General features: G+C 35.5%; 1 protein-coding gene across 1 annotated transcript in view; it reads right to left on the bottom strand.

The window, feature by feature from the left end:
* LOC306865021 (uncharacterized protein C8orf34 homolog) overlaps positions 1-12,312 on the bottom strand; it is a gene marked incomplete at both ends in the record, with an annotated part of 85,873 nt that overhangs the window by 2,713 nt on the left and 70,848 nt on the right. Inside the window, one exon of the mRNA XM_079409349.1 lies at positions 4,082-4,211. Within this exon, the coding sequence (XP_079265475.1) occupies positions 4,082-4,211 (130 nt within the window). The remainder of the gene's footprint in view (positions 1-4,081; positions 4,212-12,312) is intronic.

The raw sequence follows: 12,312 nt of genomic DNA, 5'->3' as shown, positions 1-12,312 counted from the left end.
GTTGGGGTAACGTGAGTTACGTAATCAGATTACTTTTTTCAAGTAACTAGTAAAGTAACACGCTATTTTTAAATTTACAATACATTTCTGAGTTACTTTTTTAAATAAGTGATGCCAGACACCTCTCCTGTTCCTGTGTTGAGAGAAACTAGGAGTGAGGTTCAGAGGCAACTCCGGTTCCTTCAGCCGGAGGCTTATTAAATTCACTTTTGATGTGAAAAGGCCTTTACAGTTGCCAAAAATACAACTTTTGGGGTTTTTAGTTATTAAAAATAAACAAGCAAGCCCAGCTCAGGTGACAAAAAGTAATGCAAAACTAACATAATGCATTACTTTGCATTAAAGGTAACTAAGTAATGCAATTAGTTACTTTTTATGGCATACAGTTATATTATGCATATGAGAAAGAGTGGACATTTTAGCCAAGTATGTTTGACTTTTGTATGCTCAGCTATAAATCTATGTCTACAATAATTAATAATATGTGTGTATATATATGTATGTATATATATATATATATATATATATATATGTATATATATATATATATATATATATATATATATATATATATATATATATATATATATATATTTGTTATTCCCAGAAATTGATGCACACTCAGTTTTTCTGCATGTCTTCTGATTCAACACACTGACAGCCTTAAAACTCATCAGTGTATTGATGTGGAGTATTGACTCACCACTGATAGATTCCCATTAACAAACCACCAAAACAATTTCCTGAAGTTTTGCTGAGGTCTTTTAACAGTCATGGCAGCAGTATTTATTGTCAGCTGTAAAGTGTAAATTGGATGGCATGTTTACTTTGTGTGAGTACAAGAGCGGTTTAATACAGCCTGCTTCATGTCAATATATTTGTTTGCTTGGTAGCAAGTCAAATATTTTTGTTTATGCAAGTCTGTTGCACATTTTTAAATGGAACATCTGGACGCGTCAACCAGTGTTCAGTCTGAGAGGAACTGAGAATTCAGAGGAAACAACATGTGACATATTATAAATAGTTTGAACAATGAACAAGTTTGATTTGTGTTTCAGAAACCTTGACTACTTGACTTGTAAGCAAACTTTCTCCAGAGAAACGTCATGATACTTTTCAATATGAAACACATGCGCGTTGTCCAGATTACTAATGTAATAGAGCAAATTCTCATTTTGCATAACACAGCTCTTGTAATTACTTCCCTTTACGGAACTAATTCCAGATTGTTGTGATATATGATACAGTTAATTGTGTGAATGCATAATTAGAGTGTTTTGTCTGTAGTCAATCAGAAGTCATTTCAAACCCCCGTCGTCCCATTTAAACAGCATACAGGAACTTATTCCAGTGATTTCTTACCTAAACACATATGTGACGGAAAGGATTTGCTGTGAAATTATTACACAGACATCAATCATTTGGGATGATGGCAAACCCTACCAAATAAAGACAGGAATAAAAAATGTCTTCTTGTGTCTGTGTTTAAAATTTCCCACATGAAATTTAGAAGAGTTTGCAGTTGAGCTCACGGGTCCTAATGAGTCGATGCTGGAGGCTGAGAACCCAGGAGCCACAATTATGTTCACTGCAAACACCACACACACATAAACAATCATTCATCACAAATGGAAGATAGTAATATGCATGCTAATAAGCAACTATAGTTAAAGAGATAGTTCACCCAGAAGTGAAAATTCGTCATCATTTACTCACCCTCATGTCTTTATTAACCTGTATGAGTTTCTTTTATGTTGAACATGAAGACATTTTGAAGAATGCTGGTAATCAAACAGCTGATGGTTGACAACTGATTGGTTCTTCAAAATATCTAATTTTGTGTTCAACATAAACTCATACAGGTTTGGAATGACATGAGGGTGAGTAAATGATGACAAAATTTTCAGCTTTGGGTGAACTATTCCTTTAATTGTGAAAACTGGTCCTTAAAATAAAGTGTTACTGAAGCTACTGTAGTGACGAAGGACGATAGCATATATAGTGGCCCTAAGACTAAAAAAAAAGAAGCAAAGAGAAGGAGGGGTGACTTAAGAGAGTTAACAAGAAGCAGCGCATCTAATCTATTATAAGAATTTCGTGATCAAAAAAAGCAAATGCGCTTCCCACAAGGCTACAATCCTCAAGCACGCAAACCCATCATTTAGAACATATGCAACATGATTTATTCCCGACTTTCTCCCTACATATCTACATGTTCAAAACGTTCATCTCGCTCAGGAAGAGAAAGAGAGAGATCTGAGGAATTCCAGCTAGCTGAAAGTGATGCTTTATTTATCCAAAAGTGGCGGAAAGCTTTTCTCTGCCATTAAAAAACAGGCAATAACATTGTCCTTTGGGCACAAGTCAAATATCAAGCTCTTAAATTCCTAAAACAAAAACAACGCAGCCTGATCGTAAATTAAAAGGAGTCTTGAGGATTTAGTTGACCACATAATTGTGGTAATAATGAGATAAAAGAAGAAGCCTGGCTTTCAACACGGAGAACATTAACAGCTAATAAAAGCATGAAAGGGGTAAATTAGGCTGTTGAATGAGGCGAATGCCTGGTCCTTTGGGGATGGCTCTGTTCAGATATAACTCAACAGACAAACGGCTTTAAATCAATGCCATCTGATAGCAGGGATGACTTTTCCCGCAAAAATTATGTCAGAATAAGCTTCCCACTGACTGAGTCATGGAATAACAATTTGATACAAATAGATAAACATTTCCCACACGCACGTTCATGTTGCCCTTTAATGTTTATAGTGAGAAATGTGAGAATTAAGTTTTTATTTGTTTTCATTACAACAGGCAATTCAAAGTAGCCTAATTGTTGTACCGTTGCACTACAATTACAAACTCCAATGCATGTATTAATACAATGAATATAGGCCTGAAATTTTTTTTAATGGTTGTTATTATTAAAGGAACGTATATATTTTTTAATTTAGTCAGTTAATTACATTTTTAATATATATATATATTAAATGTGTGTGTGGGGGGGGGTGTATGGCTTCAACAAAATTTTTTATTAAATCTGAATCATTTATTAATAATTGGAAATTTAGATATTTTTGATAATTTCAAATTTTTATAAAATATTTGATCCATCACTATATAAAAGTTTCAAGGTACAGCTTTTAAACAAGTCAGTTAAATATATGCCTTTTAATTAAAAAATTATATTTTTATGTCATTGAATTAATTTAATTAATTGTGTGTGTGCGCGTGTGTGTGTAAATATGTTCTTTAATATTAAAAAATTCTTTAATATTAATATTTATATTTTTAAATATTAATGTTATTTCTGTCATCTATTTACAGACAGACAGAAACGAATATGTAGCCTTTGCACGCATACTTAACTAATCAGAAAACACTACCATTATTGTTGATGATTCATATATATATGAAACATCAACAACAATTATAGTGTTTTCTGATTAATTAAGTATGCGTGCAAAAGCTACATATCCGTGTCTACTTTTCTGAGGTTGTTAACTTTTTGTGTTTAAATGTCAACCTCCCACATCCACACACACATACACACAGCTGTTGCCCTGATGACTTACTGAAAGTGCCCTTCTTAAATACTTAATGTGTTTCAAATATATTCAGTGTGTGAAAGCGAACTGAAATAAAAAGCAGTACATGCGTAAACAAACAACTGTGGGCCACATGTTGGAATGCTTTATGCTGTTTGTGCCTTTGGTTTTGCCCAATGCTTTCAAGCTGTTACCAAACGAAATGAACGTTGCACACACACACAAAACGTCTAACAAAGGTCTGCGAGATCAAACCATCAGCTGAGTTTGATCATCTACAGACAGAGATTTGTCACTTCACAGCGACGATAACAAGCTAGTGCGGTGGTGGCATTATTAAATGAATCAAAGATGGTCACCGTTTTTCACAACATATTTTAATAGGTGGATCAGCTCTTAATTAGCCAATCAGACACCTTCATCCCTGTGTTCACAGGCAGACTTTCACATGTGTGGCCTTTGACAGTGTCAGGTTGTAATGGAAAGGTGGCCTGTTTTATATGCGTGTGGGTGTCTGTGTGTTAAAAACCTACCAGCAAGATGTTTGCCCATGTTCTCCAGTTCTTTGGAGAAAAGCGAGTCCTGGAGTTGCAGAGCACGTCTGGGCGTCTGGGGGCTCGTGCCTCTGATCGGCTTCACATCCGATGCCCAGACAGGGTGACGCTACGGCACACACACAAAACAGTCGCATTAGCTTTGAATTTCACTCCTTTTTTACATACGACTTATGGTTACAACACTGTGCTGTATCTGTTATAATGAGGGCCAATTATTTTTTAAGAGAAATTAGAAAAACACTGAAAACCACAGTTCTTTGGGATGAAAGTCTGGATGGCGGCAAGGACTGAACTTTTATTTGTGAACACTGTGCTAGATGTTCAGTAGTGGTTACGCGATTTTGAAGTAACAATCAATAAACTCTAGGGATCCGAGAACGGATGACGACAGGCAGCGTAGAGATCCTGCTATTACTATTTTGTGATAATAAACTTGCGGTTTGGGGATTAAGAATACAGCCTTTCGATTCAAGACTAAGGAGAATAAACCATAACAATAGATGAATCAAAATCATATTGGTTTGTAATGATTTTGCTTATTGCTAACACGCATACTTGCTTGGCAATGCAAGAAACACTGTATTTATAACAAATCTAGTCTTATTATTGGACTGGCACTGATTTGTGGGATGCAAATGCTAAATGTTGTAACAGCAGGGCACTGAACCCCACACAACAAAAAGAATTATAGATAAATATTCGGTCACGCTTTATTTTAAGGTCCGATTCTTGCTATTAACAGACCATTAACTATGACATTTGCCTCAATAAACTCCTAATTTGCTGATTATTAATAGTTAGTAAGGTAGTTGTTAAGTTTAGGATTAAGGATGTAGAATATGGTCATGCAGAATATGTGCTTTATAAATACTAATAAACAGCCAATATGTTAGTAACATGCATGCTAATTAGCAAGTTAACAGTGAGAATTAGTCCCTACACTAAAGTGTTAACAATTATTCTTATTTTTCTTAACCCTCATATTAAAGCCAACGTTAGGTATTGTATTTCAGTGGTAACCAGCTCAGAGGCCAAGATGCTTTGTAAACAAGAGCTGAAAAATATTTAGCATAGCTAGCAGGCTAACTGGTTAGCCTAGCTACTGATAACTGTGTGTCATGCACTATAAAACAATTATATATTTTTTTTGTTCTTTGGGAAGTTCTAGGGGGGGGAATAGGATTTAAACAAGGTAAAACATGTTAAACCAAACTGAAATACTCTATTTTTACTAGTAGCATCATAAAAATAAACAAAATATTCGGTCACACTATTTTAACTAAACTGAGCTAGACATTGACATCTCTGAATACAATAATGAAATGCCTTTAACTGAAAATTGAGTGTTTAATCTTATTATTATACATTACTGACACTCTATCCTCCAATTTGATACTGTTAAGTGCTTTGACAAAATCTGTATTGTTAAAAGCTATATAAATAAAGGTGATTTGACTTGACATTTTATTTTAAGGTCTAATTCTTGCTATTAACAAACCATTAACTGTGACATTTGCCTCTATAAACTCCTAATTTGCTTCTGATTAATAGTTAGTAAGGTAATTGTTAAGTTTAGGTATTGGGTAGGATTAGGGATGTAGAACATGGTCATGCAGGATATGTCCTTTTTAGTAATAAACAGCCAATATGTTAATAATAGGCCTGCTAATAAGCAACTGGTTAATAGTGAGAATTGGTCCCTATACTAAACTGTTACCAAATATTTAATAAATTAGCACATAAAGAACAAAGGATGTAGTATTTTTTGAATGATGTGTGTTCAAAGCCTTAAAAAGTCAAACAACTAGAGTGCAAAGAACAATTTTAGAGAAAAGTACTGTACAACTTTCATATAAAACACTATACTATAGTCTAGTACACTATAGAGGGACAGCATTACGTTATAAGTCAAAACCCTGTAAGATCATCTTACATCAATTGCCAGATCATAAGTAGAATCGTATATCCCAGCAAATACATACACCCATCCATGCTGGGAAACATCTGTCGTTCAGAACATTACTGCATTACTGAGGTCAAGTCAAGATGCTGCTCAGGCCTGACCACCTCCTACATCACTCTGAAGATGCATGCAGTCCTTCACTTCCACCTTCTGTGCTGGTTCTTGTTTGGTCTTGGTCAAGCCCGGCTCCAGAATCAAATCACTGAGGGTACTTCTTATATATATATATATATTTTATGCCTGACCTGTATATATATATATATATATATAAAATCAACAGATATGTACAGGTGCATCTCAGAAAATTAGAATATGGTGAAAAAGTTTACTTTTTTTTGTAACTTATTTCATGAAGTGAAACTTTCATATATTTTAGATTCATTACATGTAAAGTAAAACACTTCAAAAGTTTTTTGTTTTGTTTTAATTTTGATGATTAGAACTTAGAGCTAATGAAAGTCAAAAGTATCTCAAAATATTAGAATATTTACATTTGAGTTTCAATAAATGACCATCCATACAATATAAATTCAGGGTATTTCTTGTTCTTTGAAACCACAATAATGGGGAACACTTCTGACTTGCCAGTGGTCCAGAAGACGATCATTGACACCCTCCACAAAGAGGGTAAGTCACAGAAGGTCATTACTGAAAGGGGTGGCTGTTCAAGGAGTGCTGTATCAAAGCATATTAAATGCAAAGTTGACTGGAAGGAAGAAATTGGGTAGGAAAATGTGCACAAGCAACAGGGATGACCGCAAGCTTGAGAATACTGTCAAGCAAAGCTGATTCAAACACTTGGGAGAGCTTCACAAGGAGTGAACTGAAGCTGGAGTCAGAGCATCAAGAGTCACCACACTCAGACGTCTTCAGGAAAAGGGCTACCAAGCCACATCTGAAACAGAAACAACGTCAGAAGCATCTTACCTGGACTAAGGAGAAAAATAACTCCAAAGTCCAAAGTCAATGCAGCCGTCTACCAGGAGATTTTAGAGCACTTTATGCTTCTATCTGCTGACAAGCTTTATGGAGATGCTGATTTACTTTTCCAGCAGGACTTTATCACCTGCCCACAGTGCCAAAACCACTTCCATGAGTTTACTGGGGGGTAATTGAGAATAAATGAAAGTCACGTGATAGGAAGCAATGCCTCCATCGTGATATGATTGGATATGACTGGTTATGATCGTCTGTGATTGGTTCATGCGATAAATCCTGCCTCCCACGTTTGAGTCAGTCTGAATCAGTTTAAATTGTTTAAATTGCTTTGAGTTAATATTTTGGAATAAACCAAAATATTAACTCAAACCACTGTAAAACCACTTTGCTGACCATGATATTACTGTGCTTGATTGGCCAGCCAACATGCCTGACCTGAACCCCATATGGAATGTATGGGATATTTTCAAGAGAAAGATGAGAAACAGTCAATCCAACAATCCAGACGAGCTGAAGACTCAATAGTGCCTCAGCAGTGCCACAGGCTGATCGCTTCCATGCCATTCCTCACTGATGCTGGAATTTGTGTTAAAGGAGCCTCGACCAAGTATTGAGTGCATAAATGAACATACTTTAAAGAACTTGAGCTTTTCTGTTTTGCAAATCCTTTTTTTGTTTGATCTTAGGAAATATTCTAATATTTTAAGATACTGGATTTTTGACTTTCATGAGCTGTAAACTCTAATCAAAGTTAAAACAAACAAAAAAACTTTTGAAATGTTTTACTTTACATGTAATGAATCTAAAATATATCAAAGTTTCCCTTTTTGAAATAAGTTACAAGAAAAAATGAACTTTTTCACGATATTCTAATTTTTTGAGATGCACCTGTATGTGATTGGCTACTTTGCTCAACGCTGCAAAAACAACTTTGAAAAAGAAATTGGTTTCTCCAGAGCGTAAACCATAACTCACTGGATAGTTTGCCAAATCTGCAATAAAATGCCATTATTGCAGCTTTTTTTTTTTTTTTCTTGGCCATTATTGCAGCTTTACCTGAGGGTGCTTTTAATTTCATTTGAGGGTGCTTAGCAACCTCTAGCACCCCCGTAGAACCGGTCCTGGTCTCGGATGCAGCAGCATACTAAATCTAGGCAGAACTGCAGTATATTTTTCAAACACATCCTTAATGCCCCAAGGAGAACAGATGGACTTGAGAAGCCACAATTAAAAGAGAGGGTGGGTAAGAATACAACATGTTGGATCAGTTTTTGTATCCATAACATTTTAAACAGCCATCTGGAGCTGTTATGTACTGTACAAATCATGCGTGTAGACTTGGGAAAGAAGTACTGAATAAACCCTATCAATATTTCTAGCCATTGCAGTTGTAACTGAAAGTAATGTCAGTATTGAATGCAATAAGTATTTTGTATAATCTTTTTATTTGGTAAAGAATTAAGCATTTTATTTCCCTTAATAAATTAAATGACTAGGAACGCTGCCCAAAAAGTGACTTTGCAATACCAATACGTGATTTTTTTATTTTTTTTCAAGCTGTTTACACTTGCTGACGTGCTTATACTACTGCCACTTTCCATTGCACAAGTGCTGAAAAGTATCTATAAATAATATAATCTAAATCAGGAAGAAACAGCTAAACTATTAAGTGTTCGCTGGTAACTGTGGCAAGCAAATCAATATAATAGACACATGACAGCAGTATTGGCTGAACATCTGCTTCTAAACTGTTTATTTTGAAGTCTGAAGTCTCAAGATGTTGATCTATAAATTAAAAAAAATTATATTTTAATAACTTTTAGAATTTTTAACTTTCTGTTCATCAAAAAATCATGGAAAAAAGGGTCATGATTTCAAATCAAAAATCAAAATCAGAAAATCAAAGCCCTTTAAAATGTGATAACAAATTTATATTTCACAATATTACTGTTTATAATGTATTTTGGATCAAATAAATGATGCCTTTGTGAACAACTTTCAAGAGATAGACAGACAGATACATAGGCGGACAGACAACAGACACACATTACACAACCAACATACTAACAAGATAAACAACGATGGAAGAGTATAATACCCCAATAACCCAAGATACATTCATATAAACAAAACCATATCTGTGATTCCGGCTTCCTGGCCAATAATGCACTATTAACTTAAACAGAGCAAAGTCAGGCCATGTCCATATATACAGATGGAGGACAAACACACACTCGTTTTAACTCTGAAGAGAATCTTTAAACCCAATGAAACAAACCTTCGACACACAGCCCTCTTAGCGCCATTCATCCATTGCCTCATAAATATTTTGACATTTCTCTATAGACAAGCGTCTACATTTACAGTAACAACAAATAAATATGAATGACAGTTAACAGAAACTGTTTCATAAACAATGAGGCTGCTGTTAAGAGATGATGATTTTTTTAAACGGTGATGAAGATGATTCATTTCTGATTCCACCTTACTGGCCAATCCATTCTCTTGAGGTTTATTGGTTCCACCTAGAACCGTCACTGACTATACAAACCCATGACAGATCTTAGATACTTGCAAACTGAAGCAATATTTGGGAAGCGCAATGCCGTTCCCTTCAGCACGACTGCGGTTTACAGCGACATTCGCCTTTATTGATCGTGATGTGTGCGTGCGACTCAGAAGAGTATGAGTCAAACTAGTTTCAACAAATCAGTTTCGTGTGAGTCGATCAGAGACAAGCTGTCTACCGGCCAAACAAAGCAGCTGTTTTACATTTGCTTTGAGAAATTGTGGATTAAGAGCAACCCGACTGGTCCACCAAAGCTTGCAACCACTTTTAAAGGGGCTTCTGTCCACTCACAAGCATGGTTCCAATTGCTTTAGAAATGAAATGCAGATTGAGAATAAATATGAGACCACTCAACGGCCGTTCGCATTTTAAGTACTCACGCTGTGTATGTGTGCCCATATTTAGGTCGAACCACTGGCGACTGATCCACCATTCACCTCAATCCTCACAGGAAAAGCACAACACTTCATTCTCAAAGACCATTAAACAGGCTAGTAAAGCTGCAGCGTTTCTCTTACGCACATCAAACGCCATTATAATTGTTCAGAAATGTCCAGTTCATTGGAAACAGGTTCAAAAACCACAAGGAAAAGTCAAGGATTTACATTTGCCATCGCTGCTGGCCTGTGTCTATTTACCGCACAGGGACAACATTGCCTTGGCTCATTGCCTGCTGTCACATCTGTGTGCACTGGCTCTTTACGGACATGTTGGAGGCTGCAGGCTCAAGCCACAGTGATGTTTAGCATGTACACAGAGCGCTGAGGCTTGTGTTCTGCCCACACGACCTGCCACAAGGGAAGAGAGTCACTATGAAGAGCGGTGGCCCACCCCGGCTCAAGGAAGCAAACACCAGCGACCGTATTGCATCAGTCCTTCTGGGCTGGGCTGCTAAAACCAGTTAAAGGTCTCTTTCACTGTTTGGTTGCTGAATGTAAGAGATAAAAATGACCATAAAACAGTCCAGTATATAATTTATCTTTCTTATGTGCTTTTTCTTTGAGTTCAAAGTCTGACAAAGGAAGTTACTGATTTAATGCTTAGTAGCAACTTTCATTTTCATTTTCATTTTTCAACTTTAGCAAGACATGCCAAATACTTTTGTTTAAGATGGAGAGATTTTTAGAATTTTGGTTTTTAGATTTTCAGCTTTCATTTTAATTATAGTTTAATTTATATATATATATATATATATATATATATGAGGAGGCCATTTTTTTTTTTAAATCAAAAAATTAATTCATGTCCCAGTCACATTTTTGGAAGAAAAAAAAAACAAAAAACTATTCTATTTATTAAGCCAAGTATAGATCTCATAAAGTTAATGTTTTTTAAGCATTTTACATTTATTCCAAAATATTAACTCAAAGCAATTTAAACAATTTAAACTGATTCAGACTGACTCAAACGTGGGAGGCAGGATTTATCGCATGAACCAATCACAGACGATCATAACCAGTCATATCCAATCATATCACGATGGAGGCATTGCTTTCTATCACGTGACTTTCATTTATTCTCAATTACCCCCCAGTAAACTCATGGCACACACACTTTAGGGGGTCTGTTAAAACTCAATGGGCTCAGAGGAGGCACGACAGACGCAGACCCCTGCTGTAACTTTATTTCCTGGTATCGTTGTTGGACAATGTTTGTTTAGACAAACGAGTGATTTATACACTTTTTAATGTTATATTTTGTAATATCTGCATTGTTTTATTTTTGTACTACAAACTATTTCGATTTAATTTATTACAGTTTGTTTTAATTGAGTTTTTTTTCTAGGGTCTGAACATATTTCAGTTAGCTGGCAATGCAACATTAGTACACTTTCATTTAATATTTATATATATATATATATATTTCTATCAACAAATATATTTAGTTTTAGTTCACAAAGTATAATAACCCTGAATAACATTCGGTTTTGGAAAAACACATAAATTGAAAACATAAGAGACAGCTCTTACATTTTCAATTTATGTGTTTTTTCATATCTATTAAGAGCCACTTGAAACTTCTGCATACATCCATTTTACCCAACTTCCATTAACAAAATCAAATATAATTTCAGTGCTAACAGATTTAAATCGTACACAAATACACAAGCAAACCTCCCCTCTGGTGCTATAATAGAGCGCATGCAGACGGAAATGAAGTCTAACACAAAGGTTTATTAAATCTACTTGCGTTGGCAGCATGCAAACCCACATTATGAATGCTCACGGGCGCTGTGCCAAAATCAAAAGGGAAATGGACAATAGCAAATGTATTATCTGATTAAACTCTAAACCACAGAGCCCTGCAGCATGACATACTGTGTGCACCTGGATTATACATGAAGAAAACAACACGAACCCCTAGAGCAAACCATGTAACCTGCTGAAATTACTTCATTCAACCAGATCACTTCTGAATAATTTGTTTATAATAAAGTCAAACATGTGAATCACATTGAAAAACATCCATCTAGGCAGTGAGCATCGTATATTTGCTATAACAGGCTTCAGGCAGGTGTGTGACGTTTAAGAGTGTGTTTTTCTGCATCTTGCCTGACAAATGTCTTTGTTCTAGAGGCCCATAATTTGTTAATGCTATCGCTATATTATGTTAGCTGGACAACATTTCAGAAATTTGTAACGAGTGAAAAACGTGAACCAGATGGCTCGACGGAATATATGGGAGAGTCTGTCAACTACTCTGGCATATATCTTATAAATTGCCTGAATTACATTC

This window comes from Barbus barbus, assembly GCF_936440315.1.
Source record: "Barbus barbus genome assembly, chromosome: 46".
NCBI lineage: Eukaryota > Metazoa > Chordata > Actinopteri > Cypriniformes > Cyprinidae > Barbus > Barbus barbus.
Note: the sequence above shows the minus strand (reverse complement) of the source record. Positions and strands in the feature narration are given on the sequence as shown.